This window comes from Nesoenas mayeri (genome assembly GCF_963082525.1).
Source record: "Nesoenas mayeri genome assembly, chromosome: Z".
Classification (NCBI taxonomy): domain Eukaryota; kingdom Metazoa; phylum Chordata; class Aves; order Columbiformes; family Columbidae; genus Nesoenas; species Nesoenas mayeri.
Window position 1 is genome coordinate 66547893 of NC_137542.1, and position 27106 is coordinate 66574998.

The following is a 27106-nucleotide window of genomic DNA, read 5'->3' on the forward strand; positions in this document are numbered from 1 at the left end:
GTCATTTTAGCAGATGGAAAGCTGAGGTTAAAAGAACTCTGGTCTATGCCCCTGATGACCAAACTACCCGCGAGACTAATGGGACCTGATTAGTAAATGAAACAACCTGGGCTCAGGAATGGCTCACAGCCGCTTTCTCATCCATGAGAGGGGAGCCAGGAAGGCCCAAAGAAAAGAGTCAGGATATTTCTGCAAGAGGGTGAGTGAAAACTGATGTGGTATTCCTGTCACACGTCAGCTTCTCTCTCCAGTGCTAAAAGCAAGCTGTGAGTCTGTGCCAAGCCAGAAAACCCACCTGCCCTTCTCCGTGGTGGGTGTGCTCGGTGGCTGCTGCTGGGGGGAACTGGTGCTTGCAGTTGACAGTCTGCCAGGATCACAAAGCCTGGATCTGGTCCCTGTTCTCCGGAGACTGGACCACAAGACACCAGACAACTTTTTTTGAAGTTTTTTTCCTCCAGAAGTGTAAGGAAGCTGTAATCTCACCCTGAATACAACAGAAGGTGCAACTGTGGTAGTTGTATTACAGAACACCTCTGGTCAGGGTCATCGTACAGGATATTACTGTAGTTAAATCCAAGATACCTGACAGCTTTTATGCTGAAGCTCAGAATCAGTTTCTGCCACACATTATCTGCGTGATTTTGACTTAATCTGAAATCTGTTTTATACCTTTCCAGTAGATCCATAATTTACATTTGGAGTATAACAAGTGTCAAAATGACCTTTGGATGATTTACTGCCTACTCAGTGTTCTTTGAGAATCAGATTTTTTAGGCATATTAGATAGGGTTTGGATGGTATTTGAGCTGATTTCATATTGACTTCATAACCAATATATTACTTCAGATATAGATGGAGGAAATAAAGATGTTGCTACTGAGTCTCTAATGAGCAAAACATTTCCTTGTTCCAGATAACTGATGCAATGTAGTCTTAAAAACACACTAGGCAGGGAGAGAATAAAGCATGCATGTGTTTCACAATAATACTAGATTTTTTAAAATTTTTTTTTTAAAGGAGAAATCAATAGTTGTATTGTGATAAAAATATCAGAGGTTTTTAAAAAGCACTACATCTGCCTGGTTATGTTTCCTTGAGTAAGGACTGGAGTTAGATGTTTGTATAGCACTCACATAGAAAGACTGTTACTTGCTGCCAGAGGTTAAGAGCAATGCCCCGACAGTCTTTTATTACTGCTATTATTTTAAAAATAATGGCATATCTTCCTTGGTGTTTTCAAAATTAATTTGTGAAAACTGATCTCTGAAAAATGGCTTTAACCAGCAGCCAACAACAGGAAAAAATGCTTTTCAAAATGCAAAGTGAAAAGCAGTTTTACAGATTTCACTTTTAATTTAGAATCCCAAGCCCCCTCCTTTGGCTATAGTACTTTTTACAGCCAGACAGGACTCATTTTTAGTAGATTTTAGTGGTCTTCATAATGATTTATTAACCACTTCCTGAATTCCTGGCTTACTGATATGGGTGACTATAGTTATCTACTTTTACTTCCCTTCTGCCTAACAAAAGAGAAACTCAGACTTGTCTCACTCCAGATTTGTCCCTGAACAAATCACAATGTGTTACTGGGGGAAATGCAAATCTAATTTTGTTCCTGAAACAATCAGGACCAGCTTTTAACCACTGCCATCAAGAACTGTGGCCAAGCCCTGGAGACAATGCAATCAGGAACCAGGTAGGTTCTCAGAAAGGTGCCACAAAATCAGAGCACGAATGTTTCTGGAGCCTTTGAGTAGCTTCTCCCTTTCCAACAGTAGCTATGAAAAAGTGTCCTGCTGAGAAATGACTAGATTTGGTAGTAAGTAAGACAGATGATGAAGTTACCGAAGCTTACCTAATGTGATGAGACTAGTTAAAACAGTACACATATAGGGTTCTTTTTAATGACCAACTGGTCATGGCTACACTCAAAAAATATTTTACGCTAGTATTTGCTGACTGGAGCTGGCCCAAATGTAAACTACATGCACAATCAAAGCAACATGTGGAAAAGGGAGAGGAAAGCTAATAGTATATCTATATAGTATAAATGGTGTATTTATAGACTATTTATAACTATTCATACAGTTTATTTTAGCATGGTTGGCCACCTGGAAATGGCCATTTAGTGTGGTAGGGAAAGAGCTTTTTATGTCTCTGTAACAAGGATATATACAAGGTGTTCCTTCACCCAGGATCTCAAGTGCTTTGAGACTCCTTGACATAAGAACTGGATGTGCTGAATTGTTTGGGCATAAAAGGGCTAGAGGGGTTATTTTTATAGGTGAAGAAAATACTGAGAACTGGGTCGCAGAGAAACCATTTTCGTTGAACTTCCCAACAAGCAGAACTGCCATTGCAATCCAAGACAGTGGAGACAGGTATTGCAACTGTGAAATCAAGCTGTCACTGTTCAAGCTGACTGGAAACAAGCAAAGCAAGAAGAGACGTACCATTCGAAGCTCCGCCTGACTTACAGCTTTCACATGGCACTCCCTTTTTTCTACGGGAATTTGAAAGACTTATCACCTTGGAGTTATTTTGGCTGATGTTCTTCTAGGCTGGAAGTCTTTCATTTAATTTCACACTCCCAGCCTCAGGAAGCTCATGGAAGTACACGACTGGCCCAGGAACATTGAGCGATTCCTGTATAAGCACAATGTCCAACAGACTTCTCCCACTTTCACCGCTTGATGTCTCCAAGAGCTGTCACCTGCATCCACTTTACAGAGCTCTCTGAAGCTAAGAAGCCAGCTCCCCTTCCTAGAGGGAGAAGGAAGAGCAGGAAATTTGGTCCATGACTGGAGCCAATGTGCTGATAACCAGAAAAATTCCGGGTCTCTTAGAGATTTCAGTCTCATCTTAAAAAAAACCACCTTTGACTCACTGTCACTGCTTCACCTGGCCACCTTCTGAAAGAGAATAGGAGCTTCAAGTTGCAACAAGAGCCTGAGTTTTTCTTGCCTTTTATTTTTCAGATAATGAAAACGGCAACAGAGAGAACACAAGGCAGCATCCCAAATCTTTCTGATCTTCTGTCCTCCTTTCTCAATGCTTCAAACCTCACCCTGCAGAAGCAAGGAGTGCAGGAAGGCTGGGACACTGGCATTGTGGAGGCAGAACTGCAGAATGATTGATTGCAAGACAGACTTACAAGTGAGAAAGACTACAACAAAGGAAAGCTGGAATCACATATCTTCTTTGTGAGGAAATCTGGAAGTGGCTAATCTAATTGCTGTATATGTACACACATGCGCATAGACCTAATTATGGTTGAAAGAAGTAATATGAAGAGTTCACGTTTCAAATTGCAGACAAAAATTGTCAACATGCATTTAAAAAGAATATAATTTGGCAGCCAATCACATTGATTTGGTGTCTGAAATATAATTCCTGATCTTTTGTTTTTAGCACTAATGGTACCATGAAATCCCCCTCATGCTTCTGGCTTTCGTCTCTCAAATTCTCTTTGTGTGGCCATATTCATAGCATATCAGAAAGCACATTTTAAATATGAGTATAAAGATTACCTCCAATCACTATAGAAGAAGTGCAAGGGCAAACTTAATTGAAAAAATACATTGTGAAGACAAACTTTCTCTTTGACTACAAAAAAAGGGCTAGAGTATCAACTTAGTCAAACAGGCCAGAACTGCTAATCTGTTCTAGGAAACAGGAGTTAGGACTTTTGACTGCCTTTTGGTAAATAAACTAATAATGCCAAAAATGTCTGATGCTTTTGTTTTTTTTTTTTAACAGAATAAAACATATTAGAAGAACCCAAATACCAAATAACCATTTGGGTTACAGGGCAATAGGTCTGTCAATTTTTGTATCCCTAGAGGGTTAGTAAATTTCTGTTTTCCTGCTTGTAAATTTTCAGAGTTGTAGAAAAAGAGATTATTTTTGCTAAATCTAGCAAAAGACTATTATTTCATATGACATCAAATTCTGTGTTTCCCCCTCCATGCTACAACCTCCTTTCAGACAGTGATAAGGTCTGCCCTCAGCCTCCTCTTCTCCAGGCTGAACAGCCCCAGTTCCTTCAGCTGCTCCTCATCAAACTTGTGCTCCAGACCCCTCAGCAGCTTCATCACCCTCCTCTGAACTCTCTCCAGTATTTCAATGTCCTTCTCATGATGAGGGGCCCGAAACTGAACACAGGATTCAAGGTGCAGCCTCACCAGTGCCGAGTACAGGGGGACAATCACTGCCCTGGTCCTGCTGGCCACACCAGTTCTGATACAAGCCAGGATGCTGTTGGCCTTTTTGGCCACCTGGGCACACTGCTGGCTCATGTTCAGTCACTTGTCAATCAACACTCCCAGATCCTTTTCAACCAGGTACTTTTTGGCCACTCTTCCCCAAGCCTGTAGTGCTGCTTGGGGTTGTTGGGACCCAAGTGCGGCACCCAGCACTTGGCCTTGTTGAACTTCATACAGCTGGCCTCAGCCTGATGATCCAGATGGTCCAGATCCCTCTGTAAAGCCTTCCTACCCTTGAGCAGATCAACACTCCCACCCAGCTTGGGGTCATCTGCAAACTTACTGAGGGTGCACTCGATCAGCTCATTCAGATAATTGATAAAGAGACTAAACAGAACTGGACCCCGTACAGAGCCCTGGGGAACATTGCTCGTCACCAGCTGCCAACTGGATTGGGCTCCATTTACCAAATGGTGAACCTTCATTTTGACAGAATATTTGTTAAAATATATATTGAAAAGAAAACATCTGCATAAAAATGATGGAAGAGGTTAAAACATAGTTTACCTATGATTAATCCATACTACCCTATGGCACAGAATGCTACTAGAAGGAATTGTTTGAGGAAGGAAAATGTAACTGTGTTGGATGCAGCCATATCTTCATTCCCTGCTTTTTCTCTTTGCACTGAGAAGTAAAGCGTGTGCCACCATTTAGACAACATTAATCCTTATTCTGTTGTAATACAGTATTCTGTAACCCAACATACTGCCCTGTAACTTAGTCCAGGTATCTGCCAATGACAATCAAATAAACATGGTTTCAAAGAACTTGTAAGGAAAGCGTAGCTTTGCCAAGTACAATTTTGAAAGAGCAAGTGTCTTCCCTTAAAGTCATGAAAGCATTCATTTGACCAAAATAACAAAAACCTAGATTTTTTACATAACTACAATACAGAATGTTTCTCTCTAATGATTTTTCTGTTGCAAATTATTTTTTAAAGGAAGGGAATCTTCTACCACAACAGAAATATGTTGGCCAACACAAACCAAAATTTTTATCAATAGTTTTGTTCAGGCACTGAATTTGCACTTGTTTAGCTCTGCCTCACAACTGCAAAGCAATGATGCCACAGTGGGTTTCTATCTCCATGCTGCCTCAGGGGAGTAGATTGCATGTGCCAGTAGACTTTAATTTTATATCCTTCTTTTCTATCATTAATAAGTGTCCAAAAATCCTTTTCATGCTCAAGCTTTAGGAACACAGGAACTGCCACTTCGGATTAAACCAGTGGTTCATCTAGCCCAAAGAAGGGATGGCATGAAGAAAGAACAGCCTCTCTGCCCAGCATCACATACTCTGGTGAGAAGAAAAAGAATTTAAATTGGATTTAAGGTGCATTTTAAGGAAGGAAACTGTGAGGGGCCATCTCAATATACAGATTCCCTGGAAACAGAGATATATAGAGTGTTTAAAAAACATGCACCCAATTTCAAATATACAGTGATTTCAAATTTGGTCCATCTTTTTGAAACACCTTGCATAACTTTAAAATGTCTCTCAGCACTTTCTGTGGCTGCATTCTATTAGGGAACTGAATTTCTTGCAAATGCAAAGAAAAAGAGTGCCCTTAAAAAAAAATGTGGAAATAGGCTGGAGAAAAATTCCATGCTTTGCTAGGTCAGCTCTGGCTCAGGTTCAGTATCAGACTTGCTGCCATCTCCATTCTTTAGCATCTATCATGTGTATGTGTCATTTGCCCACTGACAAAAAAAGTGATAATGTCTTAGCAGACAATCCTCCAAAGTGTCTCATGTCTGGAAAGAAATTACTGTACTGATCCCAAACCCACATTGTTAAGGTCTTTAAGGACTTTCTTTGAGGCAGCTCATATATGCCACAAAGAAAGGGCTTTGTAATATGTGAAGATTGGATGTGTCAGCTCCCTGGTTAGAACCACTCAGAGGCTTTTGCTTCTGGAAGTCTGGCTTGGAGCTACTTGTTATTTTATAGCAAAAGCATAAAAGGAATATAACCGTACACTCCAATAAGCAAAAAGAATCACTATTGTGGAACTTATTAGACCATTACAGTAATGATAAACTGAACAAGTCAGTCCTAAGCCCTTCTTTCCAGCTTTCAACAGTCTCTAGCAATTCCTGTGAAGCCAGGATGTGTCATGCTGCAGGGACACACCACGAGCTCTGGCTCACAGGAAGGTGAAAAATCATCTGGAACACCAAGTTCTGGTCTCACATCAGTTAACAGCCTACTTCTTGCAAAAAAGCAAGGAATAAAAAGCAGAATTGCATAATCCAATAAATAATAAATAGACTGATATTTCAAGCATTTGGCATCATCAGTTTTGAGGCACTGAGCTGGACATGTTAACTATGCCATATAAAAGTCACATTTTTTTAATCTGAGTTTTAATTAGATCATTTTTTCAGCTTCCTTGAATGCCTATGTCATCTTTTATTATAAAAATGAGTGAAAAAGAAGTCAAGTACATAGGCCCTTTTATACAAATGTTTTTGGGTACTATTACCATTTGGTACCTTAATTTAACAGTTGCCATATTTCCTATTGGGGGAGTACTGAAAGTTAGTACCAAAAAGATGGAACAAATAAAATGTAAATCTGCATTTTTATTATGCATGTTTTCTCCTTTGATAAATGAAGTTACTTCTTGTATCCAAACTCTTTATCTGACTTGTACACTGAGTTTTGTTCACAGAATGAAAGCAGTGTAAGATGTTTGATTCAGTTTCTCACATTGCTAAGGCTTAATGAAATCCACACTTTCCCATCATCTAGGTGGAGAAAGATACAAAAGAAGCCCTCCTATTATTTATCTACCCCACGGTACCTGGAGATTTACGGAAAGTGCTTATTTCCTTCTGCTTCTCTCACTCACAAACGTGAGCCCCCTGTCCAGAATGGAAGGGGAACATGACTGGCCCCAGAGCCACCCAAGCAGCCAGGCCAGGTGGATCGGCTTCACCCCAAGCAAGGCGAATGCTGGGCAGCCAGTCCCAGCTCCGGAATGACCTCAGGCACCCACAGCATGGGAGGAACAAACCCCATGCTTGCACCTCTAAATCCTGCAGCCCTCGCCATGACAAGACTGAGGCAAACAGGGTGATGGCACACCTTCCAAAGACACTGGTTTTGGCACTTTCTATACACAAGTGTTGGTTTGTTCTGTTCACATTTTCACAGCTATCATCAGACCCGTGAAGTGGTGTAAATGACAGCCTACTTGCAGGGCCCCTTGAGTGGACTCTATTAGATGCAGATTCTGAACTAGTTTTTCTCTTAAACATTTCCCTTAATTTGTACTAGATATTCTGTAACCAAACCAACACTGCTGTAACACTTTTTTTCTTTCCTGAATTTAAATGCCATTTGTCATGTTACCTAAATGAAGATACTGGCACTTTTTTGTTTGTTTGTTTTAATTCAAAGTAGCTCCATCTATGGGAATTAGCACTTGAAACCTTTTTAGAGAGAGTGTAGTGTATACAGTTAACATATGAGAAAGGAGTATATGACACTAGTTTTTTATTGTTGTTATTCTGCAGAGTCCTGTAGTATCCTGAGGTCTGTAATGGATTCAAGTCATGCTCTAAATGTGCCTGCCATGGTCCTGCACCAGTGAGTGCCTCAGAAATGGGTTAAGAGGAGATCACTGTTCTTATAACGAAATTTATGTCTGTAATAATTATTGATTTGTTTCTACCTGCCACTTCATGCTCTGACACTTGTTGGATATGAATGTTGAACAGTTCACACACTGCAGAGAAAACCATACCAAGAAGGAAAAGCCTCTAGTCAGGCAAGAGAACGTGGGCAGCGCCACAGTCTGCACAGAGGGTTAGGGCAAGGGAAAAAAGATCAGGATCCCGTGTCCGAGAGTGGGGAAGAAGAACTAAACCACTAGATGAGCTTCAGTGACAACTGAACAGCTCCATCTCAGAGTGGTGTACAAAAAGCTCAACAACTTCCAGTGGCTCCAGGTCAAGCTGAATTCACACATGCAATCTGAAATGGAAAAGTACTTTTACCTGTTGTCAATCCCTGAGTCAGCATGTTCTCCCATCTTCCTGATACAAGCCAGAGTGAGCACTGCTTTCCTCCAAACAAATTATGCCCATTTATCAGTAATTGAAATCTAGTGCATGTTCTTTTCAGGTTTATAATTGGGTACTTTGTGCTCTCCAAATTACTGGCATTTCTGTCACTTAAGGAAATTATACACTTTGAAATACATTAATGAAATACAGTAGTTTATCATTTAGAGCAATGAAAAACAGGGAGATTGATAAAATAATGTTTAAGTATCTGTATGCATATAGTAAGAATTCAGTATTTTATGTGATGATGTATCTTACTGACTTTTCCACTGAAAACCTTTTTGCTTAGGCCTCTTAAGTCTTGTGATATGGTAGACTTCCAGTTCAGTGAACTAAGTGGAAACCTATAATACCACACACTACACAAGTAATTGGAAAGATTGCTGAATATAATTTAGGGAATGAATAAACATGCAAATTAAACCTCTTACAAGCAATCTGCTTTCACATCACTGAAATATCTAAAATCATGGAAACAGCAAAGGCCAGGGTGTTTGTACATAGCCAGTATAAAATAAATCATTACTATGAATCAAGCTCTCAAACCAGTGAACTAAAAATTCTTTCATCACCTGTTAGTCTTAATAAAATATCAAGAAAAGAAAAGAAAGGAAAGGAAAAAAAAAGAAAAAAAGGAAGGGAAGGGAAGGGAAGGGAAGGGAAGGGAAGGGAAGGGAAGGGAAGGGAAGGGAAGGGAAGGGAAGGGAAGGGAAGGGAAGGGAAGGGAAGGGAAGGGGAAAAGTTCCTGCAGAAATACTTAGTATAGAGAAAATATTGTCAGAATATGACTCTCCTACCACAAGTAAACAGAAATATGAATGTCAGGGCCCTCATTATGTAAATTGTGGCTGAGGTCCTCTGAAGTTTAGTGTCCCATCCAGTAGGGCTTTCCTTGCTCAGAGCATTGGTGGAGATGAAGAAAGGATGGGAGGAAGTCCTTGAAATGGAGATGGATGGAAAGCTCCCTGCCTGGGACAGGATAAGAGCCCTTTTCCTCTCTCTCTCTCCCCTGAATAAACCCATACCCAGAGGTAGCCAGGGACCACCACCACCAACTTTCTGCACACCGATAATTCAGACTGCACCCATCCCGGCAGCTCTGAAGGCAGGGCTGCCCCACGCTCAGGGGGAAAAGCCGGAGCTGGTCTTACCTCTCTGAGTCCGCAGCTGAGAGAAGAGGTAACTGGGGGGGAGGATGGAGAGGACTACCCTGTACGTTCTGTCCTGGGGAGGGGTGGCTGCTGGGGTGGGACAACGACACTGCCCCAGCTCCTGTTCCGCTTCGACTTGTCTGTGTGCTGGGGAACACGGCTGCTGAAAGCAAAAGGAGAGAAATAACCCTCATCAGGCAAGCAATACCATTGATAACTGCCCAAATACTAATGGGTAACACCTTCCCTAAAGCTGTAGTGCCAGTTCTTAGCAACTGTTTCTTCTCAAGTGCTCCTTTCTGTCTGAAGTGGAGGAAAAGAAAAACACATAATAAAAAACTAAATAATTTTTGCTGTTCCCAAATGATACTTTCATAAAACCAGGCATGACATGGCTGTGCACCTTGTCTTGGGAATTTTGTCTGAATAAGGCTACAAATCTTCTACAGCTTTCTGTTGTACAAGAAGTGGCAAATACTTCCTAAGATATATGTTTTTAGAGCTAGTAAATAGAAAGTACAGTTTTGTAAACAGTGAAACGCCTTACACATTTTCCCCTCAGCTGTAGAAATCCCAGATTTATTGAAAAGGGCACCCCAAACTCAAATATTGCTATTATTTCCCTCAAACTACCCAGTAATGCATACAAAAATTTTGAACTATCATTAACAGTTTCATAATTTTCTAAGAGGTTGCTCTTGTATACATTCCGAATAAAGAAAGGTTCTAGATGATTAAACAAAACACAATACCAGACTACCTGCAAATGTCTTAACTAGTAGACCCTGAGTCCCATAACTATATCTTCAGGAATTCTTTAAATTAGGCAGTCAGAAGGTGAGACATTCATTACCAAATCCCTCTGAAAATCCAGTTACTCAATTATTTTTACTGACATCTGTGTCAGGTGGCTTATGTCGACGTTGAATGGCAGCCAAATACATTATCTTAAATATTTCATGAACCCCGAGAACAAATTAGATAGGCTGTCTACAACACGAAAATGATCTCTCACTGTTTGGTTGTCACAACTTCCAGTCACTTTATAATAAAGTAATGTTTAAGCTTAGTTTACAGAGTAAAAGTCTACCTTTAGAACTTACATTAGTGAATGTTGCAGGTAATGATTCAAATTTATTTATAAAATCTTAGCATTTAAACCAGCTCTCCAAAGGGCATTGTCACCAATAAAAGATCCTTCTAGGCTAAAATACCTGCATGGATGCTGCAGTCCTAGCAGAATAAACATTATATTAGGAGTAACCCTAGCACAGATCTGTCTTCAAGAAAATAATTTCACAGGTCACCATTTTGAATGTTGCTACTCAAGGTCAAAAGGGTAAAGAGTCCACCTCATCTCTAAGTTCTCAGCCTATTTCTGGAAAGCCTCTTCTCATCCTCACAAGCCAGTTTTCGTGCCCTACTAGTTGTTCACCAGGCTAAGGCAGACATAAGGCAAGCCTCAGAGGTTTGATTATGCTGTAGCCTCATTAGTGGCAGTCCTGGATATCTCCCAGCTGATGGAGACGACAGATGGTCCAAGATGACAGATAGGAAACCACTTTGTGAATAGAAACTTATAATACAGACGCCACCAGAGGTAATGTCAAAGTTTAGGGAAAGCTGTCACGAGCCACACTGGTGGACAAAGATGGAGGACAAACCCCTACCACATGGCCAGGAGGACCAAAAAAAAACCCCAGGTGTCTGTCCTTGGCCTTTACCGTTTGTTAATTTTCATATGGACCAGGGCCTCCTAATCACAATCCAAGTGACAAAAGACGTCTGAGAGTAGAAGGCACCTCAGACCTTAAGAGAGGCACACAGGATGCAGATCCCACAGCAAGGTAACTTTTGTTGTTTATTCACTTTGCTCATGCACCCCAAAAATCACTCTCTCCACACCCATCTCTCAGAGTAGCATCTAGAGAAATGCAGAGGGGAAAACATAGGAATGGCCTTTTGAATTTATTTTATGCTTACATGCAGTGCAGAAGAAAATACTGAAAAACAACCAAATGCACATTCTGGCAGAATAAGGAGAGAGAATATTTAACAAAATAGTACAATGCAAAAGAAACCCTGATTATCTAAATAAAACCAGATACTATTAAAATTACTCCATTCAAAAATGGGGTGACTTGCATTTTTTCCACCAGGAAAACATTAAAATGTGTAAGAAAATACAATGACTTAGTTTCCCAATACTGTGAGCTTTGAGTATAAAAAAAAAATCAGGAGTAAAAAGGCTGGACTATGACTGGGTCTCCAGCATAAAGGAGCAAGTGCTTTTCTTCCCTGTCATAGCTGATCTCTACCAAAGTGCTGATACGGATTTCAGGCAAGTATTTTTTAAGTTGTGCTTGCACATTTCTAGTTGGTCCAGGCTGCAGTGACAGCACAAGTTCCCACAGCACTGCCCAAGACCTGGGCACCAGCACAACAGTACCTGCTGCTGTAGTAGTTCTTGGCTGGGTTTCCCAGCAATTTCTCTATCCTTTTTCTGTTTCTGATGAAGAGACAGTACACCATGTAAAGTAAGAGCTAACTATGGCAGGGAGTAAGTGAAATCATAATGCTGGCAGCTGCTTCCCCATGGAAATGCTGCTGTTAAAACATCCTAGAGTAGACATGGCCTTGGCCCAAGCTACTACCTAAATCTGAACGGAAACACTGTCAGCCATTGGCAGTCTACAGACGTATGGCAGTCAACAAATATTGTCCGTAACAGCTCATTTCCCTAGCAGAGCTAGTTTTAAGAGGCTGACAGAAAACTTCAGACACTATTTAAGAAACTGCCAGATAACCTGACCACTTCTTCTTGGGAGCCTTCCCAGTGGTTTGGCTGTAAAATGTGAGTTGCTTGTTCAAAGTTCTGGCAGGAAATATCTATACAAAGGAATGTCTTTTCGGTGTCTGATTCCATTAAACACCTGCTTTGAATGGTATGAAACCAGAATGGGCACTGTCTCCAAGGTACCGCCAGGTAGGTCCAGAAAGAAAGATGAAGAATTAAGTGTATTATTGAACAAAAAGGCTTCCTACAAACAAGGATTTTCTCTCTAACAATACCAAATAAACTAACACACTTAAAGTAATTTTAAAAAGATTCAGATATTCTGAAAACAAAACAAAAAAACCAACAAATTGTTGATGCTGTTCCTCTGTGTCCCTTTAAAAAGCCCTTTAAAAAGTCCCTTTAAAAAGCTACACCATGACTTACAAGGTGGATATAACCTGTTAGTCCTGAATGTGAACCTCATTTTGGGTTACAACCAAAAGTTTCAGGCACAGAGAGGGAGAAGCCAAGTTTTCATTTCTGAAGACTCATCAGAAATCAATTTATCCACACATAAGAATTTTCCACAAGAATATCTTGGTAAAGGCTTCTCTATGAGAAGCTAAATTCACATGCAGTCTCATAATGCACAGGAACAAAGTAGGTGGTTGGAAGAGAAAAAAAAAATATTCTGGGTATGGTTCCTTTTTAAAAAAAAAAAAAGACAGAAAAGCAGCATTTTAAAAGTTTTAGAATCCAAAGCCATTTTTTTTTTTTTTAATGGAATGATAGACCTGTCATTTATGGAGTATTTTTTAAATGCAAAAGAAACGTCCTCTCCTTTGCAAATTATCAACAATGGTGTAAATTACTGTCTTGGATTTATTACTGTCAAATCAGCATTCTGTCAATCTATTTCTGCCTCCAAAATATCTCTCCTCTTACCACTGCCAGCATGAATTTGGCATAGGGCTGAGAATTCTTTCCATATAGAATAAGACAGTGTGCAGGTTTCATTTTGTAGCTCAGTCAATTAAAATTACATACATACACTGCAAGAGTGTTTTTCTAATTATTATATTTAATCTTCCATTTCTATAAGGAATATTTATGCAATCCTTGTGAACAAGTGATTTACTAGTGCACCGAAAAAACATCTGAAATGCTTTTTGCACCTGGGGGCATGACCTCCAGATATCCTCCCCTCTCACCTCCCCTAACGAGCTCATACTCTCCCAGAGGACTTCATGGCCAAGAATATGTGGGCATGTGGTGTCTAGAGCCATAAGTGGTAAGCCCAGCAAATGTAAAACATTCTTCCTGCGTTGTCTTTTTACTGCCCAGCTCATCTGTAAATTTGACAACTCCAGTGTACGTGGAACTTGAGAAGCCATCATGCATTAAGTAGAGCAGAAGTCAAAATCACATTATGAAGATAATAGGCCTGTCTGTCACATAGACCATCCACATTGATGGCTTCTGTATCTTTCTTCAGATGTTCTGCCAGCAGATCAGAGATACTGGAGGCATCCATGTCCTGGAGGTACCAAGAAAGCTGGAGAGCTTACAAACTCCACCCACTCAAGATATTTGAATAGAAGAAGAAAACAAGTTTAGGAAATAACATTGTACAGTAGTCCAGTCTCATTATTTGGAGACTTGGTCAATCAGTCTCTGTTTTCTGAGATTCCCTGCCTCAAATATTTAGAAATCTGAAAGCTTACAACATAAAGTGGTTTTGTGATCTTCCACAAGTAAAAATTGTCCACACAATCTACTAAGAATCCTTTGCTTTACTCCACAGCTCAGAAAATCGAAGAGAAAAATTAAAAAGTAACTGCTGAGTCAGAGTATCAGAGTTAGTTTACAGGTAATTATAGGCTTCTGATAAAAATGGTAAAATGGTGCTTGCTAAAAGCCTCCCAATTGCTACCCAAGATATTCCCAGAGCAGTCTGTAATACAAATAAGAAATGTCGCATGGTTCTCATTTTTCAACATTCTTTGATCTTTTCTTTGAGCTGGACAGGAGGAACATTTTCTAGTGCTGTTGCTGCGTATTTGCAGTGATGGGCAGCCGGGCTGATTATCAGTTGAGGAAGGTGGACATCCTGGAAACTCGCATAGTTTCTGAGATTAAGAAATAATTAAATCCCTGAAGGAACAAAGTGGGGTCTGGACTGCGATTCAAAGACATTCCTGCCATGGCATCTTTACATCACATCCCTGCCTTTCAAGACAGATTGTTCTCTTTCAGTGGACTGCAGTTTCTGAAGTTCTGTCTCACCATGGAGAAAGGAACTATAAAAGCTGCAGTTGCCTTGTTGCTTACAATGTTTGTACCAATTCATCCATCATTAAATGTTCTCTTCTTCACAATGTGAAACTACTCATTACACCAATTTTTGGAGAACAATTAAGCTGTCTCAAAATGGAAATGATAAACTCAGAAGTAAAACTGGTGAATAAAAGGACAAGTCTGAAGGGAAATAAACTATCCTTCTGAAAACAGTAAGATAATAATCTTAACACTTTTCAGCCCTGTGTAATGTTTATATGGTCCTGCCTAGTTATACATCACATTTGCCAGGATATGTGGATATGTATGCCATGCTTAAATTCAGCCAAAAAGGTGACAACGGAGATCCTCTTAATTGTTGGTTATCCTACATCACCTCCTCTTTTGCATCCATTCCCTATGCATCAAATACAACTCAATTTTACACTGCAATGGCCATTCATATCACCATTCTCCTTCCTCATTCTTTTTTTCTTCCAGTAATGAGCCATAACTGCTCCTCCAGGCTGTCAGCTTTGACAGACAGGCAGACTGCTTCTCCCTCAGACAGCTGCCACACTCTCCATGGTGCCTAATGGTTATGGAGCTCACCCACTGGGACAATTTCTTTAATAAAATTATTTCATTTTTCCTGTATAAGTCCTCTATCCCTTACCTGCCTGTTGTATCTACTTAATGCTCTAACATTACCTTAGATATAAATTCCTCTGGGAATGAATTTTCTTTTGATGTGTGCAGAGCACCTAACTCACTGCTGTTTCATAGGGGAAAAATAAAAACACAAACGCGCAATTGAAGTGTTACTTAAATAAAGCACATCTTAAATGACAGGCATAAAAGCAGTTAGGCCAAAGTTTCAGATATTATTTAAAATACACTTAGAATCTCATTGCAAATCCTTCTGTAACTTTACTGGTGTAATTTTTAATTTCCAGCTTTCAAAGAAAATCACACACTTGACAAGCTTTAGTAATATCATTTGCTTGCCCTGGAGTTGAGCATAGTGTGACGTTCAGTAACTATTTATAAATGAATGACACATTCTGGTTTATTCTTAAATATGAAATAGCCAAGTTATAACCGACCAGCACAGTAAAAATAATTTATTTGTATCGCATTATTTATGATTCTTTCAGTCTTAGGGAATCTAGATTGCACTATACAAAGTAAGTTGATATAAGTACATAGTAGAAAAAACATCATTCATACGTTCTTATGAATGAATTGCTCACATCTACATTCCATGAGCTGAATAAACTCAAAAGTGTATTTATTATTTTTAAAAATTAAAATTTAGACGCTACCAGAAATTTTGCACTCCAGTAGAAACAGACTTTGAATTTCTGTTTTACAAAATATCGCTATGCTTAACCCTGAAAGAGTATGTACGATTGCTTAACTTTAGACCTGAAAATGTAATTTTGTGTTAGTTTTAAGCAAAGTATCTGTCATGTAACCTCACTGTATTAATAAGATTATACTCAGTTCACATTTCTTTTTAAAGTCACAAAGGCCACAGTACAGGGAAATGGTGATGATCACAAGCATTTTTGTACTCGGGCAGGTGGAACCAATCTAACATCCAAATGTTTACTTTTATTGTTTCTTACCTATCTCTAATAGTTTGCTGTCAAACCTTTATTCTTAGGAAAACATAAAACTTACCTATGCTTTAAATGTGCATAAACAATAAGGAAATTAAACTTCAAATGAGAAAAGTTTGATTTAATGTCATTGGAAGAATGGAAAATGATATCTATTTCTACTGGAAAAGTAGCACAGACACATTTTAGCTAATATTCTGTCTCTAGGAACTCCCAGTAAAAGTTACATATTTTATTTCTCAGAAAAGTCTCAACTTTTTTCTTTGTATTTAGAAAAAAATGGTATTTTCAGAAAAGTTTGAAGGGTAGCTTCTCCAAGGCAGGACACTTAAGCTTCTGCATGTTTTACTTTTCTCTCCTTGGGGCATGAGTAATTTTCATGTTGCCATTTCAATAAAATAATTCCAGTCCTGTTAGAGTAAACTCACTTATTCATATGCAATATCATTATGTATCAGCCCTGGTGTGTAGTTAATGAAACAATTCATTTCAACTGGATTGGGTGGTTGTCAAAATGGAGGGACATGAATTTATCCACACCTGACATAATACCCTCAGTTAATTGGTGTGAAACAACACAAGTGAATAAAACTAAGAGAAATTTGCTGAGTTATAGACAGCTGTGAACACATGGTAGGGAATACAGTTTATTACTTACAGATGAATTAATGCTAATAAAAGTATGTTGATCGATACTATAAAAATTGCTGCACAATAGGAAGCAGTGCCAAGTAAAAACACCACCACCATCACCAAAAACTAAATCAAAACAGCCACACTCTCCCCACCCCCAATAGTTACTGTATCAAAGAATGTCCACAGGAGTGCTGTAAACCCCAAGTATTGAAAGACAAAGTACGAATGAGATTACAAAAAGTAATGTCGCGCTCTCAGAAGACATCTATGGGACATCACAACCGCAACTGCCTGCTAAGGGCTGGCTGGACACAAGAGCTTTACTTGGCTTAGGATCCTGACAAGTCATGGGCAGTAGTTTGTTCAAGCCGCTGTCAGCCTGGGTTGGGAATGACCCAGCAGCCAGAACTTGACACTTAATCACAGTTTGGAAGCTGGACTGGTAAAAGAGCTGAGTGCTCAACAGATTCCAGAGGAAGTCTGTGAGAACGTCCTCAGTTTCTGAAAACACACTGTCCCCACCTAGCTTCCATTCTAGCTAGGGACTTGAAAGGAAAAGCTGAGTCTTCCACTCTCTCTCAGTTTTGTGCATTACACTTGGTAATGCTAGTAAATAATTTAAAAAATCTCAGCATTCTTCACTGTCCAACTCCCTCTCAAAGGACAATATAAAATAAGCATCTGTAACTAACACCATGTCACTAGAAGTTCCCTGGCCAAAATCAGATCTTTAAAATCTGAAATTTCTGTTACCTTTTAAATAACAGATGCCACACCACACTCAGCCTACACTCAGAGTATGACATTTAAAAATTAACAGCATACAATTAATACCAACTATTTTATAAATTAGGATACAATCAGTCACAGGTATAAATTTCCTGATTTTTGTGATCATCACCAACCAGTGTGTAGCTCACAACAGCTTTGAAAAAACATATCATAGAACTGATAGATTTACAAGTCTCCCAGCAAAATAAAGCCACTTACTGAAGTGCCCACTTAATATAATGTCATTTTCAGTAGTGCACATAACATTAAGCCAATTCTTTCACTTCCTACATCAGTTTCTCAAATAAAAGTTGAACTTCTAGAAGATGTAATGCATTCTGCCTGGAAGTTAAAAACAGATGTCTTGACAACTACTAAAATACTGCATTAAAAATGTTAACATCATGCCAATCATTGTCTTGAGCTTTGAGATGCATTATCATTCATAACTTATCAAATGTTTCAAATTTAGCTGAAATGTGAACAACAATAGTATATTTAGCCAGGTATGACAGAGTTAGGGATTTTAATATGAAAATCTCAGATACTTAACTGAAACAATAAAATAGGATTATCACATCTATAGCTTAAATGTGTTTATTGGCGTATTTATAGTCATGAGAGCTCACAATGCAGCATTTAAGCCATTAATATAGATCTACTGGAAAACTGGTATGTGATACACGAATAAGGAAGAGAAAAAACACTACTTTGATTTTAAATGAAGCTTAATGAATTCAAGAGGTCTACATGGAACACTGCAAGTGAATTGCTAGCAGAAGTCAAACGTCTATAGGGCAAAAATATCGCTCTTTGTTGCGGTAGGTCTTTTCATGTGCAAAATATGATTTGTCCTGCCTGCCTTCAAAAAAAAAAAAGTGCAAAAATGTGTTCGAAATCTATATTTTTTTAATTACTTTGCAGAGTCTATCCCTCTCATGAGATAGATATGGATTTCAGAGTAAATCCTAATCTGCAAAATCATCCCTAATCTTAAGTGAGCAATAATATAGCAGGCTGTCTTCTCCTGTACCTGGGTAGATATCATGAGCAGGCCCTGGGGAGCGTCCCACGGTGTTATCTGCAGCGTCATGCGGCGACGAGGCCGGCTGGAGGGGCTGGATTGCGAGGCAGTCATTCAGGAGGTCCTGCCCAAGCTCTGAGCTCGATCGCAACTAAAACACAGGAGATGGAAAAGCATAAACTATTATAACATGGGGGGAAAAAAATAAGGAAATAAATCACAGAAATCCTTAAGACACTGAAAAATTATAATGAAGAAATGTTGAAGGGTTAGAGACAGAAAAGGAGAACAAGCAGAATTCTTTTTTTTTAAATCCTGGCTAATAATCTCCCGTTATAGCAAGTATTTTTCAAATATTAGGAAGGAAACTCTTGCAGATGCTTATCAAGACTGTACTCAGAACAAGGGCTACTTGTATAGACAGGATCTTAGACAGATGGACTTACTTGTGTGCTCTTGTCTTCATACAATAGAAAAGAGAGAAGAGTGTCGTGATTCACGGATAATGGAGATTTATCAAACATCTAACATCTCTCAGCAGAGGGATATTATAAAAAATATAAATATTTTCCTGCTGTTTTAGTGTCCTGAAGTGTCTCACTCAAGGACCAGAAAAGCAAAGGTGCTATTGGCAGTGCAAACAAGGGACTGGGAGCAAGCAGCCAGGTGTGGTATCATTTGTGATGGTCAAGACTGAAGTGGTACCACTTTATACGGACCAAAGTTGTCTTGAGACCACACTGTTGAACTGATTAGTACTTCATTTGTTTCATGTTATGTCTGAAGTGATCTGAAAGTGAGTGATCCATCACTGCCACTAATCCCAGCTGCACACATGGCCACTTCCCTGGAACCTCATTCATTAACAGCAGGTCTATTTATCTGGCTGATCCAGCAGAAAACTCACTGCAAATAATAAATAAACTCATAAGGAGAGTCTTCCTTTGGATGAAATTACAGAAACAGTCTCACCCTGAGGCTACAATAGAATAGAGTAAAAAACCACAATTCATAAAAATAATCCCCAAACTTACAGAAGGAGAAGGGAGAAAGCCTCCTGCAGCACTCTGACACAAGGCTGTCCTAGATGTAATGCCAAACTGCACTCAGAGGTTTCTGGCAGGTGGATGCTGCCATGGGCTGATAGCACTGATGCCTGTCCAAACCCCCTGTCTGATCTTACTGTCATATATAACAAAAATTTGCCTGTTCCTCATGGCCATCTTGGCTCACAGGCTGGTTGGTGTAGTCATTAAAAAAAAAACCAGAGGGTTTGTGCCTATATGCATGTGGGCCACTGCAGTGGCTGAGATGTACATAAATACGCTGTCCTGTCACCCATACCGATGAAGAGACAGTTCATGCAGCCTGACGGACAGACATCTGACCTAGTGCAGCAGGATTTGCTGCACTCGCACATCGGATTCCCAAGAAGCAAATCTCACAGATGCAACTGATGCTTCTTCTCTGTTTCATGCCATCAAAGGTCAGCAGGAACAGTAACCAGAACATCACCCAGCACCTCTAACAAACTATTTAAGGGAGGAACAGCAACAACATGAGAAATCCCTGTCCATCCTATACTCAGAAATAAAAGAAAAAAAAGTAAGAGGGAATGATTCCAAATGCAACTGTAGGAAAACCCCTTACTGCGCCACAAAATGCTGATAATCATTCTAAGGACTTCTGACGATTTGGCGTAGTATAAAACCATTGCATGTGGGCAGAGAGTTGGTCTGACACATCGTAAGCACCTGAGGTAGGGTGACTGTGAGAGATACTCCACAGCCTGTGATACCTGTGCACAGACTGTGCATGCTGTAGACTACTCCTCTTAAAAATTTAGCGAGTCATTGTTAAGCCCAAAGATACACCATCTGTGTGAGGTATATTTGTTGTTCTAGGAGTTGTCATTCTAGAACTGTGCAGAGAGAGAGGGAAGCAGGAGGAAGGAGGGAAGGAGAATGAAAGAGAGAACTGCCTTGACAAATGTTCTTCATTTATAATCCATATCTACAATCTGTTATAAATCCAAATGTTTATTTGCTTTTGTTTTTGTTTTTGTTTTTTTCCAGTGTAGTATGTATGGTTGTCTGCTACTATCCATTAATTATTCTGTTTTTATGCTATCACTAATAATGTGGTTTTTTCAATAATTTAAGTGCATGTGAAATTAAATGCCAGTTATATCCAGATTCAAAGTCTTATCAGTTGAATTACTGATGAGCATTATGTGACTTCAAATTTCTATGGAAGCTAATTTGAGAATAAATATAAAAAAATCTGACTTCTGCAAAAAAAATCAGGATTCTATCACACAGAATACATATTTACAGAGGTCACCTGTTCACCTGTGCAAAGTTTTGTGCCTTTTTTTTGAGAAACTGATCGGTTTTCTTTGATCAGACAGCATTCATGGATGTAACAGAGAGCACAACAAGGAAATGAGAGTCAAGTATTTACACACTAGTTACACACAGTAAATAACAACAACTACCTATTTTGCACATTTTTTTTATTTTGCACTGTTCTGGAGATTTCTTTTTCATTTGCAAATTCTGGGACTGAAAACTTAACAATCTACTTTTGAGAACAATAAGGTCAGAAAGTTACCTTGCTGAATGATGAAACCAGTAACTAGCAATTTTGCCATGCTGAGCACAGGCATTTTCCATGTGCTATAACGTAGCCTAAATTTATGGTTGACCAAGGCGCAAGTTAACAATCAACTGCTTAGCTCACTTAAAACTTCCCTGTATTAATTATTTGCTTTAAATAATAGACTTTCAATTTTAATAGCTCAGTTTCATGGTAGACTTGTGAGGATTTGTATTTGGAAATCTGAGACATTCCCACTATCAAAATGTGGCAGTTTTTTAAAACACCCCAAACAAATCACTGCCAGTCATGTTTTACAATTCTGATACTTTTGTGACAATCATGTTTATCAGCTTTCAGAATAATGGATGGAAATTCTACTCCTGTACATTTTAGACATGATCAAATAATTACCCAAGATAAAGTGATACAAGCAGAAGTAATCAGAAGGGACTACATTCTTTGATTTTCAAGTTCATTATATTTTAGTCCAAGAGCAGAATAGTGCTGGTGATTTGATGTAGGACATAATTACAGAGAAAATGCCTCTGTAAAAGGAAAGATCATTTATTTTATTTTTATCTAACCCATGTGTGTTTTATCTGAGATCTGCATGCTTTTGTACAACTTGGCTAGTTTCTCCAGCATTATTCCTGTTCAACAGAAATCAGACACCATCAAGGAAAACATAAGAAATGTGTGTTTATGAATACACTTAGTCAGAAGAGTAGCTGTTTACGATTTCTCAAACATTGTTAGTATGTTTCCAAATACCATAAAATAGGATCTCAGTAGCTTCAAAACCTGCCTACATGTACTCAAATTAACTCTAGGAATTCTTCAGCAAAGTCTGGACTCCTTCAGTCATTCAAACATACTAGCTATGTCATCAAATCACGGCATTCTGTACATATGCAGAGCACCTAGTAGAGTATTCGCATATGTAAGGGAGACATTGGTTGTATGTATTTATTTTGGTCCAGATTAGATTTGTGTCTGGTACATCTGAGACCAGCAAAAAACTCCTAAATACTATTATGTTTTATTGAGAGGAATTGATTTACACTAGCTGTAACAACTTTATAAATGTGTTCTTTTTTCATTATAAGCCTAAGGAGGTCTTTCTGTGTTCACGTAGTCTCTGTATTAAGTTTACTAAGCACTATTTGTCAAGTAGAGAATAAGCCAGTAGTCTTCCACTCATTTTTATTGTCTGTAATTTGAGATGGCACTGGTAGAGGGAAGCATGACCCATCTACGCAGAGCTCCATATTGTACTAGCTTTTCTGAAAAAGTAGCCAGAATTTAATATTTGCTTGTACAGTTAAGAGTAAAATTATGTCCTGTTAGCACCATGACATTGACAGTACACAGATGTGACCACTAGAAAATTACAAGTTCAATATGAAGCCATGCTATGTGACTGTGTTTAGTCATATCATAGGTTTGCTTGCTAAATCATCCTTTTACTCATGTAGATCAGCTTACAGGTCCAGTGCTCTCTTGCACAGCACTACATCTTTTATAAACAGACAATAAGAGTTTATACTTGCTGAAACTTTACTCTTGCTAAGTGTCCTAATTCTTGCCTCTGGAGGCTGCAGATACCTTGGGGCAAAGAAGCAATGCAGACAGAAGGAATTCATCAATAACTTTTGTTTCCAGTGAGTCATCTGGGTAGGATTTCTAGAGAGCCAGAGCATTCATTATTCTGCTGTCTTCCGCAACTTTCAGATATGTGTGCATGCTATTTTCTTCTGCTTTTACATTCCATTCAGCTAAATGTTCAGCCAGGAAAAGACAATAAAAATCAAATTAAACTAGTATATCTGCACAATAGGGTTGTCAGGTTCTAAATGAGAAGTAGTTATTTTTGCTCTACTCCAAGTTTTTCTACAAACATTTGAGTTCAAATACAAAAATGGCTTCCACCTATTTGATGCAGTGTAAATCAGGAAAACATACCAAAAATGTTTTTCAGCCTCTTGCATTAAAAATTAAAATGACCTGCAACCTACACAATCACCTAACTTTGGCAAATTTCAAGTCAAGAAGAAATTCTGATTTTGAAGCAATATTACAATAGGAGAACACCATTACATTAAGTTTGATGACACCAAAATGAATCCTGCCTTCATAATATATATGGAACAAAGAAGTTTGTTTTAATTGATACTATTCTAATATGAGGAATGGTACGGGTTATTTGCTCATTAAAATGACACAGAACACCAAGAACACCATTTTAAGGTGAACAATTGCAGCAGGGATAGATCTGAAAGGAAACTTCAAATAAAGTGGCCTGGTGAGCACCTCCACCAGCTGCCTCAGCACCCTTGAGTGGATCCCATCTGTACCCATAGACTTGTGTGTGTCCAAGTGGTGCAGCAGGTCACTAACCCTTCTCCCTTTGGATTATTGGGGCTTCACTCTGTTCCCTGTCCTTCTCTTCCAGCTCTGGGGGTTGGGTAGCCTGAGAAAAATTGGTCTTATTATTAAAGACTGAGCCAAAGGTACTATTTACCTTAGCCTTTTCCCCACCCTTTGTCAGTATGTTCCCCCTGCACCACTTAAGTGTGGAGATTCTCCTGAGCCCTCCTATTGTTGCTCACGTATTTATAGAAAAATATTTTGTTGTCTTTTACTGCAGTAGTCATATTAAGTTCTAGTTGTGCTTTGGCCTTTCTAATTTTCTCCTTGTATAACCTCATGGCATCTTTGTAGTCCTCCTGGGTTGCCTGCCTATTCTTCGAAAGGTCAGGAACTGTGTTTTCCTGAGTTCCAGTCAAAGCTCTCCATTCAGCCAGGCTGGTTTTCTCTACCACCTTGTCTTTTGGCACATGAGAACGGCTGCTCCTCCATCTTTAAGGTTACATTCTTGAAGACTGTCCATCCTTTCTGGTCTCTTTGTCCTTCAGGACTGCCTCCCAAGGGACACTGTCAACCAGGTGTCTAAAGAAAGACAGGTTCCTGCTCCCTCAAGCCCACCTTCACGCATATGCTCTGGCAGGGAAGTGAAGACACACAAACACAGAAAAGGATATTGTTTGCTACCAAAAATGAACCTGAAGAATACAAAATGCTATGGGCATGCACTGACAGCTGGTTACAGTTTTGAGACAACCTGGTTGGTTTTTTTTGGCATGTATGAAAACCTAATGAAGGTGGTGACACTTATTCCTCTTGCACTTTTCAACACATCACGCTGCTAAAGCTCACAGGAGTACAAGCTTGGGGCAGAAACCAAATGCACGGAGGAATCACGATGTGAAACAGCAAATGTTAACATTGGAGTGAACCAACAAACCCCTGGTTCTAACAATGGCCACAGCTGCCAGAGCACCATGAAAACCATAGGTGTGGTTTCCATGTTTCCTCCTCCCTGGAGAGCGCTGCTGGGAAAGCACATCCCCAGAGGGAGCTCCCTCGCGAAGAACATCCCACCACAGCCGCGTTGCTGCCGCTGCAGCATCTGCGGGGTAGTCGACCACAGCCAGTCCACCACTGCTTGCACGGTCTGTGTTGCTGTGTCTCACTGACCACACTCAAAAGAACTGGTCATTCGTAGTTTCAAAAGTTTTCTAACAAATTGATGATTAAATTCCTTAAACACTGCTGCCCATTCCTAATCCCTTTTTGCCAACATCCCTTTCAGGAAAAATTACTGCACGACATGGTGCCTGATTTATATTTCATTTTGAAAACAGGAACTAAAGGGATTAAAGTTCGGGATTAAAACACTTACTCTTTACAGCATTTTTTCTGCAGAATAGTTTCCTAGTTGCCATGGGCACTGCTCACTGACCCTTAGCCCCTGAATGCACTTCGTTTTGCATTAGTGACATCTTTTAAATGGACTCCATAGAGAACAAATGAGGGAAAATATCCTTATGTTCAACTGCTCTCAAAGCAAGAAAATAGATTTGCTTCCTTTTCAATCCGTTCTCTCCCTTTTGCAGTTTTAACAGTGAAATCTGAACTAAGAGTCTGAACACAGGGTAAGTGAAACCTGAAGGATGCAGAAGCAAACTGGGCTCGCACTGTAAGATCTGTTTGCTCCCCATGAGGCAGGTGTTCACAAACAGAGCAGTTTTGCCAAACTAATATAGTCACATAATGGACAATGTCACTGGTAACTAGCTTAGTGCATTAATAACCTGCTGAAATACCAATGATGTAATGCTCTAACCCTCCTTGGCTCCCTCTTTCCTCATCAGTTAAACATTCTGTGTTAGAAAAAATAGAAAATAAGTGAAGCTGTTTCCTGTAAGAAACACATTAAGCATTGCGGCTCTTGATTCACAAAAAAAGCCTCATTCAAATACTGGGAAATTAAAAAAAATTAAAGGAAAAAGTGGAAAAAAGTGTTGCAAAATTAAATAAACCAAAGATACTAGGGGAAAAAAAATCACCAGCCATTGTTTTGTATTCATGTTCTCCATTAAATCTAAATGCTGGTGTAAAATTTAGTAATTCTAATATTTTAAAAGAAATTGACAGCTTCATCAATTGTGAGGAAAAATAAACTTGTAGTCACAATAAAAAAGCCTGCTTCTAATTTAAAACAATGTAAACAATGAACAATCAAGAACTGTGCAGCACTGTAAGCTGTGTTTGCTCGGGGGTTAATGTACTTGCTGATAAAATCCACAATATACAAAGGTATTTATATAAAACTCCATGTTAGCCTGTAATGAAAACATTTGTATGTCTTATTTCCAGAAAAAATACTGTTGAGTAGGGGGATATCACATCTCTAAACACCTACTTTTTTCCCATTTCTCTTAATATTTTCATTGTGAAATGGATAGGTTTATATACATTATACATAATAGAGCTCTAAAAGAGAAGAGGTGAATTGTTAGAAAAGGGATACAAAATGACCAGGCTTCAGAAGTATTCATTCATTGAGATCTGCCTCTAAACATGGGGATTTTATATCCCCTTTTGCTAATACAGGGGTCGCACAGTGGCAGAAGAGCAACATCTGCAGAATCATTACTACCTGTGCAAGGTGGCCTCTGCAGAGCCCCCTCAGTTCAGACGGGAACCCTGGTGAAGGTCAGTGCAGGCCACTCTGCAAGGCAATGCCATGGACTGCTTTGGCCAGATGATCCATATTCTTATTTCATTCTTTCCAACATGCTCCACACCTACAGTGGACTACTCTGCCTCTGCTGCTGTCTGAAGTAGGAGTGGATACGTTTGAGATTTAACACACCTTTTTTCTTTATTGTAATCAGGAAAAGTATTCTGAAAACTTCCAGCTATTGCTACCTGATTTGGTTTTGAAAGAGCAATAAATGCGACAAGAAAGAAATTATGCACAAATAGCAGCAGTATTAGAGAGACCCCGATTGCCTGTCCTTTCTTCCTCCTCAGCAGAGTAACACCTGAAAATATCTCCTTCCAATGAGGTATCATAGGAACAAATCCTGAAAGAGTTCATCTTCCTAGAGAGAATGTTTTGACAGCTCCTCAGAAGCCACTCTTCAGCCACCATTTTACAATTGACCAATCTGTGTCAAAAAGCAAGATTATTAGGTAGAAATGACTCAAGCTGGAAGTCTGCACACATATTCCTTATCTTCTGAGGTCTCACTAGTCCCTTCATTCCTTAGTGACTTAGCAGATGTACCACATACATCATGATTCAAAAAAACCTCCACCAAGTGTAAACAAGTTTCAGAAATGACCTTTAGATCACCTTTCCCAAAGCTATGCCCCCATGATATTTGCTTTCTGACAGAGTATGAGTATTCCATCCCAGAAAAAGCCAGGAAAATAGACAAAAGCACAATTGCTGTGGTAGACTTAGAGTAATTACAAATCAACTAAATAAATAAGGAATAAAATATACTGAAGAGTAACCACTTCATGCTTTAGCTGATCTATTCTCCCCTG

At 39.2% G+C, this 27106-nt stretch overlaps 1 protein-coding gene across 1 annotated transcript in view; it reads right to left on the minus strand.

Moving 5' to 3' along the window:
* Nucleotides 1-27106, minus strand: part of GLIS3 (GLIS family zinc finger 3) — a gene marked incomplete at its 3' end in the record, with an annotated part of 159024 nt that overhangs the window by 11563 nt on the left and 120355 nt on the right. Inside the window, exons 6-7 of the mRNA XM_080361972.1 lie at nt 18614-18755; nt 9493-9655 (exon numbers count right to left, since the gene is read on the minus strand). Coding sequence (XP_080218098.1) covers nt 9493-9655; nt 18614-18755 — 305 coding nt within the window. The remainder of the gene's footprint in view (nt 1-9492; nt 9656-18613; nt 18756-27106) is intronic.